The sequence below is a fragment of the Prionailurus bengalensis genome, chromosome E2 (assembly GCF_016509475.1).
Source record: "Prionailurus bengalensis isolate Pbe53 chromosome E2, Fcat_Pben_1.1_paternal_pri, whole genome shotgun sequence".
In the NCBI taxonomy this organism is placed as follows: Eukaryota; Metazoa; Chordata; class Mammalia; order Carnivora; family Felidae; genus Prionailurus; species Prionailurus bengalensis.
In genome coordinates, this window is record NC_057352.1 from 45,516,232 (window position 1) to 45,534,347 (window position 18,116).

The following is an 18,116-nucleotide window of genomic DNA, read 5'->3' on the forward strand; positions in this document are numbered from 1 at the left end:
GAATTGATGACTGGCCTTGGGCAGTGGGCAGAATGGAGAGAAGTCAAGAGAAATACCTAGAAATACCTAGGAGGTGTAATCACTGAGCAGGACTGGGTGACTGACTAATGAGACGGGGTGAAGGATGAACAGGAATAGAGAGGACTCACTGCTTAGATTGTGATGTTATTCAAGGAAATAAGAAATGCAGGAGGGGAGGAGCTTATGAAGCTGTCACTTTAAAATGGCATCCCCCATAATGGTCGAGATTGGTGTTAGCAGCGTCTGTGAAAAGGTAGTACCGTGTGGCCCTGGGGCAGTCACACTCTGAAAGTGTATCCTTAGGGGCAGGAATGAAAACCAAACTTGAAGAGATACAGAGCAAAACAAAGTGTATTTCTGATATTGGACTATGGGGCCAGTATAAGGGTCACCACAATGAGGGCACAGCAGTGGTATTTCTACTTTAATTTTATCTGTATCTGGATTCTGGGATTTCTTAGTTCTAGAAAATTGTGATTGAAAGGGACAGGATATACAGAGAAGCAAATAAAGAGAGTATGGGTTTTGGAGAAATGACTTTTTAGTCCTGGGAGCTTAGGCAGCTTGGGTATGTGGTGATTAAGAAGCAGAACAGAACTGATGGCAGATGCTTTGGACAGATGGGGATGGCAGGGAGAGGGGGGCTTAAGCCATTTGGTGGCATAGTGTGGCATGATGAGGTTAGACTTTTCCTTTAGGATTCTGTGGGCACTCAGTGACTCCTTTTGAAATTGCCAAGCTCTATGGAAGTGGAGATTTGGAGTTTAGTGTTTTTTTTTTTTTGTTTTTTTTTTTAACGTTTATTATTGAGAGACAGAGAGAGACAGAGCATGAGCATGGGATGGGAGGAGAGAGGAGGAGACACAGAATCTGAAGCGGGCTCCAGGCTCTGAGCTGTCAGCACAGAGCCTGATGCGAGGCTTGAACTCCAAACCGCAAGATCATGACCTGAGCCTAAGTTGGCCACTTAACTGACTGACCCATCCAGCCGCCCCTGGGATTTAGTTTAGTGCGTGTCTTTACAATGGCATACTCCGTAGCCTTGATAGAATGATGCATTTCAAACAATGAAAGGATTCTATATTTAAGTTTTGTGTTAGATAAAAATATTTACTGAACTGAAATACAGAGTTTATATAGCATTATGCTTTATGTGTCACAGTGTTTCTGAAGTTATCATGTACCCTTAACTTATTAAAAATATAGAGGCACCTGGGTGGCTCTGTTGGTTAAGCGTCTGGCTCTTGACTTTGGCTTGGGTCATGATCTCACAGTTTGAGTTCGAGCCCTGCATCTGGCTCTGCACTGACAGCACAGAGCTTTCTTGGGATTCTCAATCCTCCCTCTCTCTCTGCCCCTGTCCTGCTCCTGTGCTCTGTTTCTCTCTCTCTCAGGATGAATAAATAGACTTAAAAAAAAAAAAACTTATTAAAAATATAGTGAAGATATTGGTCTCAATATTCTTTGGGTCTCCCATCTTTGTTTCCCTTTATGTGTTAGTTCACTTCATTCTTGCATCTGGTTCTATCTTTCCCCCAAAATTACAGCCACAGAGGCTCACCTGACCTTTCTGCAGGTTTACCTTGTGGACTAGTTCTTTCTGGAAACATTCTGTGCCTTGGCTTCTATAATAATGGAGAATATTAGAGTGATCCTCTTTTTTGTTTTTTGTTTTTTGATCTTTATTGATTAAAAAATAAATCTGATCCATGGAAATATACATATATATATATATGTATATATATATTACACATATACATGCATATATACGACTGTATTATAGAACAACGGGATGCAGTAGTAAATGGGGCAGTCAAGTGAGTCATCGTTAAGAACGTGACCTTTCTGCAAAGATTTGAAGAAGATGAGGGCTGGCCGTGAGGATATGTGAGAGGAAGACTATTGGGGCAGAGGAATGGCTTCTGCAGAGCCCCATGGAGCTGGAAGAGTGGTGGGGAGGCTGGTTTGGCTGGTGTGGAGGGAGTAGTGGGAAAATAGGAGAGGGGGGCAGCACTAGATGGGGCCAGATCGTGTCTATGAACTTCTGTTTTATGCATTTTAAGGTCATTTTATTGGCTCATACTATGAATTTGAAATATGACTTATGGCGAATTGAACTTTGTCCTGATCTCATGATCCTCTGTTTTTTTAGTACTTTTTCTCTTAAAATTTATTTGGTCTGCACAGTGAAAAGGAACAATCTACAACAACGTACACGATACTCAAAAGCATCAGGTGGAGTGCAAGAAGCCAGACACAAAAGGCTGCATTGTAGCCTATAGTATTCTGGAAAAGGCAAAATTACAGGGATAGACATCTAATCAGCAGTTTCTAGGAACTGATGGGAGGGATTAACTGCAAAAGGGCACCGAGAATGGAAATGTCCTGTGTCTTGATTATGGTGGTGGTAACACGATTGTATACATTTGTTACAACTCATTAGACAGTACCCTTAAAAGGTGAATTTTACTCTGTGTAAACTACACCCGATTTGTAAAAATTATTTTTAAAAATCTGTTTGGTTTGACGTTAGCATAGCTGTCCCAGCTTCCTTTTTGTTTCATACTTGCTTGGCATGTATTTTTCCCTGCCCATTTATTTATTTATTTGTTTTTGAGGAGGAGTAAGACCCAAGTGAATAAGGAGGGGTGTAGAGAGAGGGAGAAGGAGAGGGGAGAGAGAGAGAGAGGGAGGGAAGGAGAGGGAGAAGGAGAGGAAGAGGGAGAGGGAGAGAAAACAGGGCTCACCCCAAGGAGGGGGGGGTGGGCTGGTGCTCATCCCATGCGGGACTCAAACTCGAGAACTGTCAGATCATGACATCAGTGGAAAGTCAGATTCTTAACTCACTGAGCCACTCAGGTGCCCCTCCCTGCCCATTTAGTTTCAACCTTTTTGGTCCTTGTATGTTAGGTAGCATTATTTGCGATGGCATTCAGGTGAATTTTTATTTTTATTTTTTAAAAAAAAATTTTTTTTTCTTTTTTCAACGTTTTATTTTATTTTTGGGACAGAGAGAGACAGAGCATGAACGGGGGAGGGGCAGAGAGAGAGGGAGACACAGAATCGGAAACAGGCTCCAGGCTCTGAGCCATCAGCCCAGAGCCCGACGCGGGGCTCGAACTCACGGACCACGAGATCGTGACCTGGCTGAAGTCGGACGCTTAACCGACTGCGCCACCCAGGAGCCCCTCAGGTGAATTTTTAAAACACCAGGATGATAGCATCTACCTTTAAAGTGTCCCAGGCCATATACATTTCTTTGATTCGTGATGTCCTTGGAGTTGTTTTCATCATCCTCTCGCCTTTTCATTTCTGTGTGTCCTGCCTTCTTTATTTCCTATCCCTAGACTGACTTGCCACGTTAAACCTGCCTTAGGTGTGCTTTTCTTTGTCTTGATGAGTGGAAGTCATCTTTGGTTTGCTCATTATTTGATAATGGAGTGTGAAAGTCTACATCCAGCAGTGTGAAGGGTGTGGAGAGACCAAGGACTTGCTCCCTCTGTGAAGATTTTGTTTGGCTTTACTTTTTAGCATGTCTCTGTGTTGGGTCTATTGTATAGATAGATGGCCTTTGAAGGTTTAAGTTCTAATGACAAAATGACTATGGTTTTTGAATGTTTATTTATTTTTGAGAGAGAGAGACACACACAGAGAAAGCGTGCAAGTGCACACATGAGTAGGGGAGCAGCAGAGAGGGAGACACAGAATCTAAAGCAGGTTCTAGGCTCTGAGCTGTCAGCACAGAGCCCGACACGGGGCTCGAAGTTAAAAACTGTGAGATTATGACCTGAGCTGAAATCAGACGTTTAACTGACCAAACCACCCAGGCACGCCTAAAATGACACAAATTAAAAAAAAAAAAGAGATTAGTGAAAACATTGAGTAGGATGTAGTACAAATAATTGTTATTTTGTGAAGGAGACGGGGGAAGTAAGACCAGGTTGGTTTGTTGTTCCTTTTTTTTTTTTAAATTTAATTTTTTTTAATTTTACCTTTAAAAACGGTTTAAAAAAGTTTTATTTTAAATCACATCGTTTGGTTTTGCTTTACACTTAGGAAAGAATGAATTGCAGACTACTGAGGAGTTACTTCTCCATTTATTTCTTCTTGGAGGGGCAGAGGGTGCAGGGGGAGTGGTGCCAGACCCTCAGCCAAATGCCATGCTAAAGGCACGTGTGCGTTATCCCTCTGCCTGTCCCTAGCGGAGCCTAGAATAGCGCCTTGCTGCACGTAGCGGCAGCTCAATAAATATTTGTTGAATTGAAAGAGTCTTGTGTTCTTGCTCCTTATTTGCCGAAACTTCGGGGTGGGTCTTGCTACTAGTTTACATTCCTTGGTGCCACAACTCCTGAGAAGTGATGATCTCAGGGGCCCAGGGTATAGGGGAGACTTTTTATCAGGACTGCCTTGTGCTTTCTAAGGCTTAGCCTAACCGCCAAGAGCGTGGTGGGTTGCCACTGCTCTCTCAGTCTCTCCTGTGTCCTCTGTTTTTTCTTCATGACTGATAGTTCTGTATTGAACCCTTCGCATGAACTATTCTTTCCAAATCCTTGCAACTTCTGCGGTTAGCACTGGAATCAGACATAGCTTGACATATAATTATGTCCTTTTGGGGAAAAAGAATGTATAAAGTCCCTGTACCTGGATTCTACCAGAAGAGAATGTTACTTACCCACTAAGAATAGTAACAATTCACTTATATATCGTTTGTTCAAATTTACAAGCAATTGTTGAATCTTAAGAACGTGTATCTCACAAAGGACGCTGCATCACAGAAATGCTGTTCCTCGGAGATGAGCCCTGATTGCATAGAGCTAAGCCATACCTGCATAAGGTCTTCTGAAATCAGAGTGAAACAGGGTGGTCAGCAAGAATTTGGGCCAAGGCTATTACCTAGCCATATCTTTAAAAATTAGTATCGTCTTCTGTGGAAATTGACATTTATTTGTTTGGGAGGATGTATTGATTTTCTATTGCTGTGTAATAAATCACCACAAACTTAGGGCTTAAAACAGTAACATTTTTTAGCTCACCCTTCTGTAACAGCACAGGCTGGCTGGCTGGATTGTCTCCTCGGGGTCCCACAGGGTCAAAATCAAGGTGTTGGCCAGGCTGTGTTCTTTTTTTATTTTTTTAAACTTTTTTTTTAATGTTTATTATTTATTTTTGAGATAGACAGAGCATGAGTGGGAAAGAGGCAGAGAGGGAGAAGACACAGAATCTGAAGCAGGCTCCAGCTCTGAGCTGTCAGCACAGAGCCCGATGCAGGGCTCAAACCCATGGACCGCAAGATCATGACCTGAGCTGAGGTTGGGCACTTAACCAACTGAGCCACCCAGGTGCCCCTGCATTCTTTTGTTTTCAAAGATATTTTTTTAATGTTTATTTTTGAGAGAGAGAGAGAGAGAGAGAGAGAGAGAGCAAGAGTGCTGATGTGGGGCTGGAACCCACAAAACGTGAGATCGTGACCTGAGCCAAGATCAAGAGTCAGACACTCAACTTACTGAGCCACTAGGCCTGGCTAGCCCTGGCCTGGCTGCATTCTTATCAGGAAAGTCTAAGAAGTATTTGCTTCAAAATTCTTTCAGGTTGTCGATAGACTTCAGTTACTTGTGGGTGTAGGACTCAGGTCCTTGTTTCCTTACTGGCTATTAAACTGGGGCCTCTCTCAGGTCTGTAAGGCCGCCTGCGTGTTCCCCACTCCCATGTTCACGCCAGCAAGGGTGTGTCAAATCCCCCTTGAACTTTGAATTGCTCTGATGTTCTTTTTTGCTCCCCACTTCTCACACCTGCCAGAGAAAAAATGCTGCTTTTAGGAGATCAGGCCTGCTTGTGTGATCTCCCTTTATTAAGGTCAGCTGCCATATAATATTATCAAGGGTGTGAAGTTTTGTTGCATTCACTGGTTTTAGGCATTAGGGTGGGGTGTCTTTTGGAGGCGGGGTCGTTTTAGAAATTCTGCCTACCATAGGGGCGCCTGGGTGGCTTGGTCGGTTAAGCGTCCTACTTGGGCTCAGGTCATGATCTCACGGTCCGTGAGTTCGAGCCCCACGTCGGGCTCTGTGCTGACCGCTCGGAGCCTGGAGCCTGTTTCAGATTCTGTGTCTCCCTCTCTCTCTGCCCCTCCCCTGTTCATTCTCTGTCTCCCTCTCTGTCTCAAAAATAAATAAACGTTAAAAAAAGAAAAAAAAAGAAATTCTGCCTACCACAGAAGGTATTTCTCTTAACTGTCATGTTATTCACTTGCCTAGTCTTTACCTGTTGGTGTGTGCTTGAAAATTACAGCTGGGACACATAAAAACCCACGTAGAATCTGGTTGGATTTGAAGATTGTCTCACAATTTTAGTATATGTATGTGGGCATAAAATGGGTCTGGTGAAATCATTTTTATTTTTAGACGCTGATATTAGAGAACGTTTTTACATGATGCTTAGAGTTAGTCTTTCTAGAAGGCAGTAGCTCTGATACTTCTCAATTATCTGCTAGACTTTGGATTCCATCCCCTGGCATGGATTCCATTCTCTAAAGGGATGGCGGGAGATGAGGAGGTGATGAGTGGATTGCAAAGAACTTTGGTGGTACTAGAGATTACAGGCCCAAGAGTGCTTTTGAACTTGAATGCCTGCTTCTTTTATTCATTCAGCAAATATTTTTATGCACCTTCTTGTAAGGCCAGGCACATGCTGGGTGCTGGTTATGCAAAGGTATACAAAAGAGACATGGTTCCTGACCTCATGGACCTTACTGGAGATAGACATTGAACAAATAAACAAACGAATATACAATCACAAATACAAGTGCCAAAAAGGGAAAATTAGAATACCTTGTGAGAGAATGCAAGAGAACTTACTCTAGCCTGGGAGATGAGGGACGTTTAGACCAAGATTTGGATCGGGCTTCTAGAGAAGAGTGTGCCAGCTGAACAGATCAGCAGAGCCTCTGAATTTTCCTCAGGAGCAATTTGGCGCATTGTGTTGAGGAATGTCCAAGGAACATACTCTTTTTGGAGCTTACCTCACTCCTGCTGGATTTCTGCCTTTGTGATATGCTGTGTCAGAACACTTAGAAATAACACCCGAGTGTGTCATTGACCCTGGTACCTCAGGGTCCTACGTAGTCCTTTTTGGTCTGAGGCTGTAGCACAGGGGACACTCAAACAAATGATTTCAGTAGACAGAAGGTGGAGACGCTCTTCTGGCTTACCTGCACAAGCCGGGGCTCCACATCCCTTTCTCAGGGTCCCCCCATGCAGATTCCAACTGCGTGTCCATGGGGGTCGGCGGCCCACAGCGCTGGCTGCCTGAGCGTCCTACATCCTTGTGCCGTCTCAGGCCGTGGGACACATCAGTCACCCGCTGCAGCACCGAACGGGGCGGAATGGGGAGTGACTACTTCCCGTGAGCTTTAGCTCTCTTTCAAGTGTGGGAGGGTGTTTGAGCATTCTCTTTTAGTGTTCCCAACCTGCAATCTGGAATTCGGTTAGATGAATCAAAACGTATCCTACGTTCTCTTGCAAGATGCATCTTTTAGTCTCCTAGAGCTGCCACTTTGGGGAGACTGCTCTGTACTCCAGGCTGGGCAGAAGTAAATCATTTGTCTTTCCGGGAGGGACGTAGAATGGACTTGGCAGCAGTTTTATTTTTACCTTTCCTGTCATTTCAGAGGCTGGCAGCCTAGAGGTAGGGTGTGGAACAGAGCCGTAAATTACCCTTGGAATGACTGGAAGGGTCCCATTTTAACTCTTAATTGCGCCTTTCCCTTTTAACCTCCCCTTCTTATCCCCTTCCCTATGGCCGCCCTCCCCCCACCCCCCCCTCGAATCCACATTTGAACAGGGAGGAAGAATTGAGGGGGTAGGTCGGTGCAGGTTTGCTTGTCGATGCCTCTCTCCATGGTGGAAACAGTTTCTTTTCCCATCACCAATTCCCCTGTTTTTTTTTTTTTTTTTTTTTCCTGTGCTTCTATTTTAAGAGCCTGTTTTTTTGCTGGTTGTCTTACTGGAAACTGGCCCAGCCTCACTCAGTTTTGTTTCCATGCTGCTATTAAAAGACAATGCCCAGTTAAGAGGCCTTGGAAGAGGGGCAGGACAGACACCATCTTGGGTCAGGTCATCCAGGCATATATCGATTCCTTGGATTGGAATGTGAAAAGGGTTTATTGGGTGCTTTTAATGTCTATACATTGTTTTTTGATTTGTTTTTTTGATTTATTTTATTTATTTATCAAAAAAAATTTTTTAATGTTTATTTTTGAGAGAGAGAGAGACAGAGCACGAGTGGGGGAGGAGCAGAGAGAGAGAGAGAGGGAGACACAGAATCCAAAGCAGGCTTCAGTCTCTGAGCTGTCAGCATAGAGCCCGGCCCCGGGCTTGAACTCACAGACTGTGAGATCATGACCTGAGCTGAAGTTAGACGCTTAACTGACAGCCACCCAGGCGCCCATTGATTTGTCTTTTTAAGTGGAGGTTAGCTCACTATTAGTTGTTATACCTTGAAACTTCTCTTGTGTGGAGCTCAAATACTGATGGGCCTGAATCGGAGGTCAAAGAACCCCTGTTTTGTGTCTTGGCATCTTTTACCAAGATAGAAAATTATGCTCGGTGCTTGGTATCCAGTCAGCCGGGACTTCTTGACATTTGGGAGAGATGTGTCCCTATGCTTTGAAGAATTTTCACATTTACTAATACAGAGTGTTTGGAGAGTCCTGAATGTTGCCTGACGTACATTCTTATCAAGATTCTTGCTTTCTGTATTTTTTTGAGCATATCCTCACACTATAGTTACCTGTGTTTTAAAACTTTTGCTCACTTTTATTTTTTCTCATGTGATGAACTGTTTTTATTTACATTGGCTGCAATATACAGATTGATTTTTTAAAAAAATTATTAAGTTAGGTTTGCTGAGATATAATTTGTACACGGTAAAATTCATCCTTTGCAGTATACAGTTCTGTGGGTTTTGACAAAAGCATATAATCTGGTAACAACTACCATACTCAAGACGTACACAGTTTTATCTCCCTGAAAAGTTCCTTCGTGCCTCTTTGTCGTCAGCCTCTCCTACTACCTCCAGCCACTGCCAAACACCAAATCTGTTTTCTTTGCCTATAGTTTGCCTTGCTTCTTCCCAAATGTTATAAAAATGGAATGACAAACTGTAGCCTTTAAAGTCCTCCTTCTTCTGGGTAGTGTAGTGCATTTGAGATAAATCCATGTTGTCTCATGTATTAGTAGTTCGTTTGCTTTTATTTGCTAAGTAGTATTCCCTTGTATGGATGTACCACAGTCTGTCGATTTCACCAGTTGAAGGACTTTGGGTTGTTTACAAGTTTGGAAATAAGGAAGAAAGTCACTGTAAACATTTGCCTAGAGGTTTTGGGGAAGCCTGTATTTTCCTTTCTTTTGGGTAAATATGTAGGAGTAGGATTGTGGTTTGTATGCTAAATGCATTATTTAACTTCATGAGAAACTGCCAAACCGTTTTCTAAAGTGGCTATACCATGTTGCATTCCCTCCAGCAGTGTTTGAGAGGTTCAGTTTGCTTGCATCCATCCTCCTCAGCACTTTTTACTGGCAGTTTTTTGTCTGTTTAGTGTCCGTTCCGACACGCATGTGATGGTGGCTCATTCTGATTTTAATTCGTATTTCCCTAATGACTAATGATGTTGAACATCTTTCATGTGCTTGTTTGCCATTTGTAGATCATCTCTGGTGAAACGTTTGTTAAAATCTTTTGATTATTTTTTATATTGGTTTCTTGTTACTGAGTTTTGAGAGTTCGTTATATATTGTGGATCTAAGTCCTTTATCAGATATGTATTTTGCACATATTTTTCCCCAGTCTCTGGATTGTCTTTTTGTTTTCTGGCCAATGTTTTTAGAAGGGTAGGCATGTTGAATTTTGATGAAGTCACTAACTGTTTTTAAAAATCCATTTCCATGTGAAGGATATGATAGACTTAATAATCTCAAATTGTGGGCCACTACCAAATTTGGATTCCACTTTTAACTTGGCCAAAAATGTTGTGTTCTGGCTTGTAAGGCATCACTTTTTTGGACTCTTCGTTTTCACTCATGGTACCAATGCTAGGGCTGCCCTCCTTATTTTTTAACCAAGGAAACAAAGTTTTATATAAGTACTCCACATCAACTATTGCCATGTGATGATGGTCAACAAAGCTGCACTGGAAGGACAGTGCCAGGTTGTCAGCCAGGCTCACTCACTGGCCAAGTGGCTCTCACATGTCAGCATTGTAGGGTGTGATGCAAGTTTGTGTCTGAGCAAAATTACAAATCGCCGCATTTCCACTAAGATGTAAGCTCCTTGAGATCAGGGACTCTTTCTGGTTTTGTTTCTTAGGGCTCACCGGTTTACTGAAGAGTACGATACAGGATATGACTCAACAGCCAGATGGAAGAGATGCATAGGGTGGGGTGTGGGGGCAGGTGCCGAGCGTCCGTGCGCTTTCCAGGCACGCCGCTCTACCCACATCTCCACGTGTTCACTGATCCGGAAGCTCCAGGCACCCTTTCTGTTTTGTTGCTAGTCCTAGAATAGGGCTTAGTGCTCAGAAAACAATAGATGAAGGGTACCTGGGTGGCTCAGTAGGTTGAGCGTCCTACTCTTGGTTTCACCTCAGGTCATGATCTTGCTGTTTGTGGGATCAAACCCTGCGTCTGGCTCCATGCTGATGGTGCGGAGCCTGCTTGGGGTTCTCTCTCTCCCTCTCTCTCTGCCCCTCCCCTGCTTGAGTGTATGCCTGTGTGTGCTCTCTCTCTCAAAATAAATCAATAAAACTTAAAAGGAAAATAATAATTGATTGCTTTTCAGTGGACTTCATGAAAAGCGATACAAGATGTCCCAAAGCAACCAAGGCTGTGACTCTCAGGGTGCAGCTGAGGACCGAGGCCAACTCTGTGAATGGCAAGGCCTGAGTGCCAGGGGACAGCCCAGAGCCCTGTCTGGGGGACCTCATGTGCCACAAATCTGTTTCTAGGAGTGTGGAGAGAGATTTCCAGGGCCCTGGCCCTGACTGGATTTCTTAGGGAGGCTTCAGTTTCTGAGAGAGGAACTTAGGTGAGGACATGCCAGCATTCTGAGAAGGGCATGCTGTGAAGAAAACTCAGTCTCTGTAACTAGGTGACTTGAAACTACTTGTGGAGTTTTGCTGTTCCATCTTCTTCTGACTACCACAGGAGCTGCATAACCCCCCACCCGACCCCTGCTGCCCACCCGCCCTCAAAATGGTGGCAGGATCGGGCCAAAGTTGAAGTCACTGGCAGAGCTGAAGCCAGGCTGCCTGTGGTGGAGCCCAGCTCATCTCCACCCCATCGTCCCGCGTTTGTCCTGATACTATTTTGGCTTATGGTGTGTGGTTTCAACATTTGGGCCAGCTTTTAATCACGACACAGTCCCATCTTGTAAGGGCTGAGTGAATCCTCCAAGAGAGGAAACTGCTGAAGGGAAGATTTTCCTTAAATGTTGAGACCTTCTCTTCTTTGAGACTCTTCTATTAAAGGTAATTCAAGGTGAAAAAGGTAGTAACTCCCGATTTGGGGCAAGAGAAGAATCTGGGCAATGGGTGTGTGTGTGTGTGTGTGTGTGTGTGTGTGTGTGTGTGTGTGTGTGTGTGTGTTGAGGGTGTGTGTGTGGGAGTTTGTGTGTGTGTGTGTTGAGGGGAGGGGGGAAGGGTGTGTGTGTGTGTGTGTGTGTGTGTGTGTGTGTGTGTGTGTGTGTGTGTGGGCAGGGGAGGGCGGGGGTGGCAGTGAGCTGCGGCCAGGGAGGCAGCACTTCACGCCAAGTGGTCCCAGCTGCCCCTGGTTTCCAGGCTAATCCCAGCCCTGCTGCAGCCCATCATTCAGGGCAAGCTGCTATCATTAGTGGTTAAACATTTCTGAAACTATTCTCTCTCAACTCTGACCGCATGCCCTTTCGGGGAAGGGAGGGAGGAGTCAGGGGGAGTTAGTGGGGCCCACCCTGCTGTCATGCCCAGCTGCTCTGCAGAGGGACAAGGAGCCCTCGACTGGACGTGCTCATGGGCTTTTTGGAGCCTGTGTGTGAGACAGGACTGAGGTCGCATTTTCTATGCTGCCCACACAGCCTGCTGCCTCTTGAGTGATACAGCCCTCTGCTGTGGGCTGTGAGTACCAAATCAGAGAGGATTTTTTGTCCTTTTAAGGGGATTCTTGGCTGAAATAAACTTTCTGTTAACCAGTTTTATCTCTCTTGAGCTCTCTGTCTTAAACACATATACACACATTTGCCAGTGGCTGAAGACCGGTCTTTCCCTTTGGAACTAATCTCTACTCCTCCTGCTTTCGATGAGGGCTTGTGGTAAAATGTTCAGTACTAACATTTCTTCCCGTGATGTGGGAGTTTGAAATATTTTTCTTGACTGAGGTGTGGTTGACAGCTTTTGATTTATGAAATTAGCTCAGGGAAAAATAAGGTGGAAAAAGAGAGTCCAAATTAAATCCTTATTTCCATAGCTCATTTGTGCCCTCTCTATCCATTTTTAACTGTCGTGCAGTCTTTAGGTATGAACTCCAAGGTTTGCAAGGTTTCTTCTTTCCTTCCTTCCTCCCTTCTATCCTTCCTTCCTTCCTTCCTTCCTTCCTTCCTTGCTTCTAGTTTTGGTCCAAGAAAAGACTTTTTTCCTTACTCAAAGGTGTACAAACTCAATGAAGAAAACTAGAAAAGCATAAAAGGAAAAGCTAAGGGAATTCGTGTTCACAACAAAGATAATCACTATTAATACATATTTTTTAATCACTATTGATATTTTGGCTTATTGGAAAAAGTCTGTTTCTTGTGCTAGAGTAGGTGGTTGGTGGGGGCACCTGTCCCCCCCCCCCCCCCCCCGAGAACCTACAGGTTTGTTGTGCTGCAGGCTTGTTCCAACACGCTGATTGAGGGGGGTCTCACCAGCAGAGGTGTTGTGGTAGGTATGGAACCTTCCAGCCCAGCAGGGACCTTTCCGTTAGAGCTCTTTAGCTTTCTATTGGCCGAGTGACCCGTGAAAGAATAGCCTGGGAGGGATTCAGTTCAAGTCCAGGCTTCCCACCCCCAGCCTCCAACCAAAGAGCATGGGCTCTTGACCTTAGACTGCTTGGATTTGAGTCTTGCTCCATTGCTTACTTTCTCTGTCTTTTTTCTTATCTGTAAAATGGGCATAATAATAATAAGCTCCTTCCAGGGTTGCCCTGTTAAATGAGATACAATACGTGAAGTGCACAGTGCATCATGGATATCTGTTACATAATGTTCAGGCTCAGCACATATTATATACTTGTATAGTAATTATTCCTTTCATTGTTGATAGTAACCTCACTGCCCCATGTCACATGAGATAGATTGGTCTTTCTTCAATGGATAATATTTAAATGCTCTCACTGCTGAAAACTAGTAGATAATGACTAAGTAGTAGAATAGTCTCCTTTGACAAAACAGCTGGACTGAAGGGCAGGGAGGCTTAGATATTTTCACTAGTGAACAAAGTCAGGCTACAGCAGGATCATGAGAATACATACTGCCTACTATCTGTTGTTCTGAAGTTGTCAGATAGATTCTCTGCTCCTGGATCCCACCGTTTTCCTTGTGATATAGATCCCAGTATGCATTGTTCCTCATTTGTTGGGATGGACCACGGAGTCATCTTTTCTACATAAAACATGTCAACCTGTGCATTGGCTGAGGCTGTCTGGTGCCTCTTGACTTCCTTTCCCAAGGGCAGTATGTTTCTAGCTATAGAGAAAATGGATTTGGATAAGTTTTGGGCTCTTTTTGCCTAATGGGAGAAATATGTCATCTGTAGCCTGTCCAGTGATTCTTGTTTATTTCTTACATTTGAGCCCAATAAAAATAATGTGATGGTCACAGGATATTTTGCCAGTTATTTCAGATGTGGGGGCAATTCACTCTGGATTTGTTTACTTCAAGTGGAAAAGTTTACCCAAAGTTGCCTTCTGGGTTATTACCAAGAAGGAACCTTACCTGGGTCTCTCTGTTTGGAGCCAGCTTCTGTTGAGTCAAAGACCAGAGGGGCTATTAAAGGTCTTATTTCCAATAAATAGTGAGAGAGGGAATGCGGTGACTTAGATGGGACATACTGCTGTCTTTTTCACAGTGACTTATGTCTGTCTGCTTTATACTTTGAATTTCCAGGACGCACAGACATTCAGGTGGTTCAGCCAGAACAACCACAGCAACCGGCGAGCAAAGCCCCGGTACTAGCAACCGGCACCGCCAGCCCGTCAAGAACCCAACCCACAATGGCTTGGCCAATGGCACAGGTGAGTGACAACACAAAATACCAGCCTGAATGAAAGCAGCGGCTTCCAACTTGTGCTCACATGGAGCCAGGACTCTGCTGTGTCAGGATGTAGGGTGGGCGAGAGAAGACTCCAATACTGAAATGAACTTGAACCCATCACCCTTTCCATTGGCCCATCTTCTTTTGTCTCTGGCCAAGGTTATTCTCCATATGACTTCATACACTCTTCTAAAATATTACTTTGCACAAAAATAAAGAGTACTGATTTTTTAAATTCATTTCTTATCAGTATTGGGGGCAAGGGGTATCTTATTTCTATATGATACATTTTTTATTCCCTTAATTTAAGGAAATGATCAGACTAGGGAGAAAGAAGACTAAGTATTGTTGCTCCGAGCTGGGTTTGAGAAGATGGCGGCACCGTTGGATCGGTTGGGATGCTGACTAGGGGCAGAGCCAGGTGCCATGGGATTGGGGTGGGGAGGGCACATTCTGTGGCTGTGAGAGTATTTGTCCCATTTGAGAATAGGTGCCCCTTCTGTGTCCACAGAGAACTTTCCTGCCCTTGATTCTACTTCTCTGTAAGTGGGAAGGGAAGGACCTATTTCAAAACAAATCATTTTTTGTCATGCTTTCCTTCTGTCTCATCAGGACGGTGTCGAATTAGAAAGGAAAAAGAAGTCCAGTTTTCTAAATGTCTTGAAAATTGTCAAAGCTTTAGTATGGCTGATCGTTTGCTCATTTGTTTTAATTTGAAGCAGTTGGGAATGGACTTGGGTGTTTGCTTCAATAAACTGTAGAAATGTAAGTGTTTAAATCAGTATGTGACATCGAATTTTGTAGATGCTTGTGATAGCAGAGGTGTGGCCCAAAGAGCAGAGATCTGGAGCAGCAAGCCTGTTCATAGCATTCCCGTGGTATTGTTACTCCTCTTTGCGAGACCAGCATACTGAGTAGCACAAATCGGTTAGCGTTCCTTTCTAGTGACTTTCCTATAGATGTGAGCTGCAGAGCCCGTCTGATGGTTTATGGTGTTTAGTTATACCATTATGTGCACCGGGCTGCAGGATGCAGTGGCCTGTCCTTGTTTCAGTGTATCTGTGGTGGCCTGACTTACTCCTTGGAGTTTGGGACCTGCTTGAAGACATCGAGTTAGCTGGCTCACCCTGAGCCTTAAGGATAAGGATGAGCTGGAGGTGGGGAGTACAGGCGGCTACCATCTCATCCTCCCGGTGTCCCTGTGCCAGCCACCATATCCAAGTGCTGGAACATCCAGTCGTAGCAGCCACGGGGGGCGGTGGGGCGGGGGCCTGGCCTCCAGTCTGTGTGAAGAGGGTGGCCAGGTGGTGGCTGTGGACTGTGTTAGAGAAAACCTGATGCGGCTCCGTGAACACCAGTAAACATGCTTCCCTTAGAGAAAGAAGTCGCTTGTGGAGGAGGGCCAGCCCTTACAAATGGGGAAGGGGAACTGGTTTTTTTAGAACCACTTGTTTCCTGGAGGCTGTGGGCAGGCTACCAACCCCTTCGTTTCTCAGGGGTCTATATTCCTTGACATTGGTTTCCTTCAGTCATCTCTGCTTTTCTTATAAAAAACTATTGGTAAATTGACTTTATATGGTGATGGTCTTTGAGTCACTTTCCTTGATACCAGAAGAGATCTGTGTTTCCCCTATGTTTATTTTTAGGTACCTTTGTGTGTTATCCTTATCTCCAGGAACATTATGTTTCAGCAGACAAGGCAGGTGCCAGCCGTGTCCTCAGAAAGCCAAAGCTGCATTGGGCATGTTTTATGGTGGTGTATCTGAATGCCTAGACTGTTCCCAGAACCCGTCTGTGAGGGACGGTTGTTGCGTTTTGGGGATTTCTGCCTGTTAAAATACTAAGGCCTTGGCCTCCGTCTCGTCTCTCTCCTTTCTGCTGTGATGACGGTTCACCTTTGCCTCACAGCCAGTCTGGACTTTGTAGGCTCTTTCGCGTCTACCCAAGGGGTACAGAAAGATCTTACCTTCCCTTTGGGGAGCAGACAGAAGCCCACTCTTTGGCAGCACAAGACAAGAAGGGAGTTTGCAGCTGTGAATGAGGACATCTTCATCCTTCAATACTCTGCTCTTAGAGCTGTGAGGACCAGTTCCAAAATGGTGGTGGCAGCGAGCTGTGCCTCCAGGAAATATTTCCACAGACACACAAGATTGATTTAGCAAGCCTTTCTGGCTGTGCTCTGCAGTTATGCATGAAAAAGACATTTGGGGCAAAAACAGAACCGAGTTCCAGGTGTTTTTTTTCATGTTGTCACAACTGTAAAGTATCCATTTTTATAAAATGAAAGTGAATGGCAGCCCGTCTGTATAAACCTAATATTACCAAGGTTTGGAAGTGGTGCATTTGAGAAGTAGACGAATGGTATATAGCACTTCATTGAGGCTTGTGTGCCATGAGTGACTTTGTGACTTTTTATTGAAAACTTTACCAAGAAAATTACATCTCTTACTCGTCTCTTAAATGTGATTTCCATGCACATGAAGTCTGGAGTCACGCTGGCCGCGGTCAGTGGTGGGCCTTAGTTTTCTCATCAATAAAATTAGGACAAGAGTCTGTATCTCGGAAAGTTGTTATAAGGAATAAATTATATAAAGCATGTAGAGTGCCTAAGACCTCAAAGTTAGCTTTTGTCTTGATGAATAATTTCATACAATTATAGTTATGTAGCATGGGTATGTGGGATTTTTTGTCTCTTATTTTTTATACACGCTTCTATGTATCTGTTGTCTTGTTTATTTTTTTTTTAGTGGCCTCATACTACTTCACAGTTAATATTCATTTACCTGTTCTTCAATTCTTACGTATTTCTCTGTTGTAAAACAAAATCCTAATGCAAATGTCTTTGCACACAGCTTTGTTTCTTCCTGAATAAAGTTCTTGAGTCAGAGGATACAAATGTTTAGAAATGAGATCAGATGTATGTTACCAGATTGCCTTCCAAAGGGATTGAAGCAATCATATATTCCAAAGCAGTATGAATTTTCCATTAGATGGTATATGAGGTTTATTTTTTTCCTGAAACCTTATAAATACTGGTTTATCATTTTGCTAGTAGCTCTTAAGTGTCGCTTCATTGTGGAACCTAATTGCATGTTTTTAGTTATTAGTTGCTCCACCGTTTCCTCTTGTGTGATTTTTTTTCATAGAATTTGATTTTTTTTCTTGATATTTGGAAGTTTATTTTAGAGATTTATATATTAGAGATTGCTTTTTTTTTTAAATTGTGGCAGAATATACATAGGCATTAAACATTTGAAGTATGTAATTTAGTGGCATTAATTACATTCTCAATGTTGTGCAACTGTCACCACCCCTATGCACTTCTAGAACTTTTTCATCTTCCCAAACTGAAACTCTGTACCATCTATCTATCCATCCATCTGTAGCTTATTTATTTATTTATTTTGAGAGAGAGAGAGAGAGAGAACACGAGAGTGTGGGGGAGGGGCAGAGAGAAAAGGAGAGAGAGAATCCCAAGCTGTGTGGGCTTGATCCTCATGAACCATGTGATCATGACCTGAGACGAAATCAAGAATTGGCTCCTTACTAGACCAAACCACCCAAGAGCCCCTGAAACTTTGTACCCTTTAAACAGTATTTTTTTCCTTTCCATCTGCCCTCCAACACCAGTCCTTGGTAACGTCTCTTCTACTCTCTTTAACAGTTTATTTATTCTAGGTACCTCATAGAAGTGGAACAATTTTTCCTTTTGTCTCTGGCTTATTTCACTTGTCATGTTTTCCAGATTCATCCATGTTGTAGCCATGTATCAGAATCTCATTCC

The 18,116-nt window shown here is 43.7% G+C and overlaps 1 protein-coding gene across 2 annotated transcripts in view; it reads left to right on the forward strand.

Moving 5' to 3' along the window:
- WWP2 (WW domain containing E3 ubiquitin protein ligase 2) overlaps positions 1–18,116 on the forward strand; it is a 148,251-nt gene that overhangs the window by 76,223 nt on the left and 53,912 nt on the right. For both annotated transcript variants that reach the window (XM_043599552.1, XM_043599553.1), the window contains one exon: positions 14,185–14,312. In XM_043599552.1, coding sequence (XP_043455487.1) covers positions 14,185–14,312 — 128 coding nt within the window. The remainder of the gene's footprint in view (positions 1–14,184; positions 14,313–18,116) is intronic.